At 37.1% G+C, this 3,743-nt stretch overlaps 1 protein-coding gene across 1 annotated transcript; it reads right to left on the bottom strand.

The window, feature by feature from the left end:
- Positions 1 to 417: 417 nt before the first annotated feature.
- LOC149140373 (alcohol dehydrogenase-like) lies at positions 418 to 3,402 on the bottom strand. Its single transcript, XM_089446643.1, has 10 exons — positions 3,237 to 3,402; positions 2,939 to 3,075; positions 2,736 to 2,782; positions 2,264 to 2,589; positions 1,970 to 2,052; positions 1,782 to 1,857; positions 1,610 to 1,671; positions 1,337 to 1,432; positions 1,070 to 1,231; positions 418 to 894 (listed from the first exon to the last, which is right to left on the bottom strand). The coding sequence occupies exons 1-10, from the start codon at positions 3,274 to 3,276 to the stop codon at positions 775 to 777; spliced, it is 1,149 nt and encodes a 382-aa protein (XP_089302769.1). The 5' UTR covers positions 3,277 to 3,402; the 3' UTR covers positions 418 to 774.
- Positions 3,403 to 3,743: the final 341 nt, after the last annotated feature.

The raw sequence follows: 3,743 nt of genomic DNA, 5'->3' as shown, positions 1-3,743 counted from the left end.
TTAGGAAAATTATCAACCACAAGGAATTTGTGTTAAAGTTTGTCCTTTGTCATTGTGTTAAGGTATTTCTTGTATGTTTTGTGTTTTTTTAAATCTACACATGTGAATGCCAAAAGTACAATAAGCATGTACGTGTAATTTATTAATGTAATGTAAAGAAAATTTTAGAGTTGAAACTCTGGAAGTTTCATCTACATAGGGTGTGATTGTTTTCTCCTAACCCACAACCAACTTGAAACTATTATTATTAGCAAATGAAAATTAAAAATTTCTTATAGTTAAAACATTTTATTAATGTGTTATTCAAAACTAACATACATCCATCTGATTCCTCTCTGCCCTTGGTAGTAGATAGAAAGTTAAATTAAATCTATACTAATTGTAATATCATTAAACTAACATAAAAATAGGACTTACTTTCCCAAATAATAAATAAAAAATACACGTGGAAATAATTTATTTTAAAATTTATAAGGAAAAAAATAGTTTCTTTACCTAACAATCAACTACTCTACTTTGATTTCAAGAAGCATCACAAATCTGATCCCTCACATTTACCATCCACCACAAAATCTGTAAGAAACTTAAGATATTACTCTACTTTGATTTCAAGAAGCATCACAAATCTGATCCCTCACATTTACCAAATCCACCACAAAATCTGTAAGAAACTTAAGATATTACTGTTGACTCCTCACATTTACCATCTACCACAAAATCTGTAAGAAACTTAAGGAAAACTTAAGATATTACTGTTGACTTCCTCTCGAACGTTTAATTGCCAATCACGTTTATCACACATCTCAGACTCTCGCCTTTAATCATGTAATCAAATGCCTTGTTGATATCGGCAAATGAAACCTCGTGTGTGATAAATTTCTCCAGTTCAAGCTTCTGCAAAATAATAAAGAAGTTAGCTTGAAAGACTAATTACATGGAGATCAAAGAGTAGTGATTTTTGCCAGGAAAGGAAAGCAGTAGCAGGCATGGCCTGGGAGAGCCATTTCTATCCTAAAATCTAAGGAAATGAATGAATCTTCATAGAATAACAAATGAAAGAAAGTCCTACCTTTTCCAAATACAATTCTACAAGGCCTGGCAAATCGGTACGGGGCTTATAGTTTCCAAAGAAAGTTCCTTTCAATGTCCTTTCGTTCAGAAAATTCACGGGGCTGGTTGCAAAGACTGCGTCTGAATGAGGGACACCCACTAAAACGGCTACACCCCAACCCTGAACAACAAACACATACCCATTTGATCAGTATATGCATAGTAGCTAAAACTGAGCGTATATTTACAATTTCAGAAGAAAGGGAAGGGAAGGCAGAGTAAATACATCATGGCAGGATTCGAAGGCTTGAATCATGGCCTTGACATTCCCTGTGCACTCGATGCTGTAGTCCACCCCTCCATCAGTTTTCTCGGCAATAACCTGATAAATTCCCAGAGTTTAGTTTTAATTTAAAGCATTTCTCCGAATACAACACAAAACCGAATTGAGCTTTAACATAAATTCTTTTACAGATCTATTGAGCACCAACAAAGAGCAAAAAATTTGAAAGAGACAAAGAAAAGAGAAGTTGAAATCATTGTAGGCAGCTCAACCAACCTCTTGAATAGGCTTCTTGTAGTCCAGTGGGTTTATAAATTCCGTTATACCAAAGAGCTTTGCTGAAAGAGGACAGATTACGAAAACGATTCAAACAACGAAATAGAAAGGAAATTCTTGAGTCAACATACATACAGTGATTAACAAATGATGGAAATGGGCAATTTACAACCTTTTTCAAATTTGTCACTGTTTAAATCGATTCCAATTATTTGAGAAGCTCCTGCAATTCTTGCCCCTTCAGCAGCCTGCGTGCGTAGTTAAGTCCAGGTCAGATGTATAGCAGAAAATTAAACAGTAAACTCATCATATTGATCCCATAAAAAGAAAAATTCAGAAATGAAGCTGAATTTTACTTACAGCAAGCCCAACACCCCCAAGGCCAAATATTGCTACTGACGAACCCTTCTTGGGTTTGGCTACATTCAAAGTCGCCCCCATCCCTGAGTCCACAATAAAATGAATTTTGAATAGGAATTCCAATCAAGGAAACGATCATGGGTAATTTTAATCACAGTCCAGCAAGCCGAACTTTAAGAATTCAATCACCCACTTTACAAATCAATAAACAATGTAAACTAATTCAATTATATCATTGTGATTTTTCACAATCATCAGCAAATTAAATTTCGAAAACCCTACAAGATAATTCACCTGTTGAGACACCACAACTCAGAATACAGACTTTGTCCAGAGGAGCCTCTGGATTAATTTTGGCAAGGGAACCGACATGCGTAACTGTATACTCGCTGAAAGTCGATGTACCAACGAAGTGGTAAATCGGTTTCCCATTGATTGAAAACCTCGATTTCCCATCATTTATCATAACCCCTCTGTCAGTATTAATTCTTAAAAGATCACACATGTTGCTCTCCTCTGACTTGCAGTGTCTGCATTCTCCACATTCTCCAGTAAATACGGGAAGCACAGTGTCACCCTCCTTGAGGTCAGTCACCCCTTCTCCAACACTCTCAACAATTCTGTGTCAACCAACTTATGATTAGCGAGCAATAAATCACAAGAAAATTACTGTCCCTTTTGCCCTTTTTGAAATTCTATGTGCCTGTTAGTATGCCTAATTAACTTTTTTTGAATATCGATTTATGGACCAGAACAGAGTGTATACCCAGCTGCTTCATGTCCCAAGATGCGGGGAAAGAGAGGAGTTTGGCCCTGCAACCAAAGCAGTAACAGTCAAGAATTTTTTATAATAAATATTTGAAGTAATTTAATGGTATAAAGAGAAGTCAGTGTGTTATGCGGTATCCAACTTTAATTCCTCTCTATGTTTAATAAGTTTAGTTCTAATGATAATTATTCATAGCATACCTTTGCTTCCCAGAAATAAAGGTCTGTATGACACAAGGCGGTATAATGCACTTTGATTCTCACTTCCATTGCCTGTGGAGGAGCCACCTCCACTTCTTCAATCTTCAGAGGCTCCCCTGCTCCCCATGCAACAGCAGCTGCAACAAAAGTACAGATCAAAATATATCAGATTTCAAGAAGCACATGTGCAGTTTGCATAAATCCAGCTTAACGCTGAAAATCAATTTTGATCTGAAATGATATACATGAAATAAATAGAATGTGGCCATGAGTCCTTGCACCGAACTGAACTAATTACCTTTGCATTTGATAACCTGACCTGCAGTAGAGCTCGCCATTTTCCTTTCAATGTAGATGGTATTTTCTTTTGCAATCGTAGTATGATGGTGAAGAAACAAACTTTTGCATTGGTGTTGCAGGCACTTAGGCTTCCTGAATTTATATTCCCACTTCCTTTGAAACACCGACAATCGATCGCGGTGAAGACTTTGGTGTTGGTCGGCATCCAGCTGTGATATTCATTTAGTTAATTGACTATGGGTCAAGACCATGGATTGTGTCGAAACCACCCTACTTAGATTAATACTGGCGCCAATGGTTCCATGCGATAGGTTAGAAGTTCGAGTCTTCCTTTTGCCAACAAAGCATCGTAACTACTTCACACTTTGTCCGAGAGCGCGGTCCTGCGAGGTTAAAATTAAAAGTCTTCTTTTTAACATTTAATGGTTTCAGTCCGCCAGGTTAGGCCGAACCGCTGTTGTTAGTTGACCATGATTGGGTCCTACTCAGGTTCAAAACCGTGGTT

Source organism: Pinus tabuliformis, chromosome X, assembly GCF_031772625.1.
Source record: "Pinus tabuliformis cultivar Carrire ecotype Pingquan chromosome X, CPIR1, whole genome shotgun sequence".
In the NCBI taxonomy this organism is placed as follows: domain Eukaryota; kingdom Viridiplantae; phylum Streptophyta; class Pinopsida; order Pinales; family Pinaceae; genus Pinus; species Pinus tabuliformis.
This window is presented reverse-complemented; position numbering and strand designations above follow the sequence as displayed.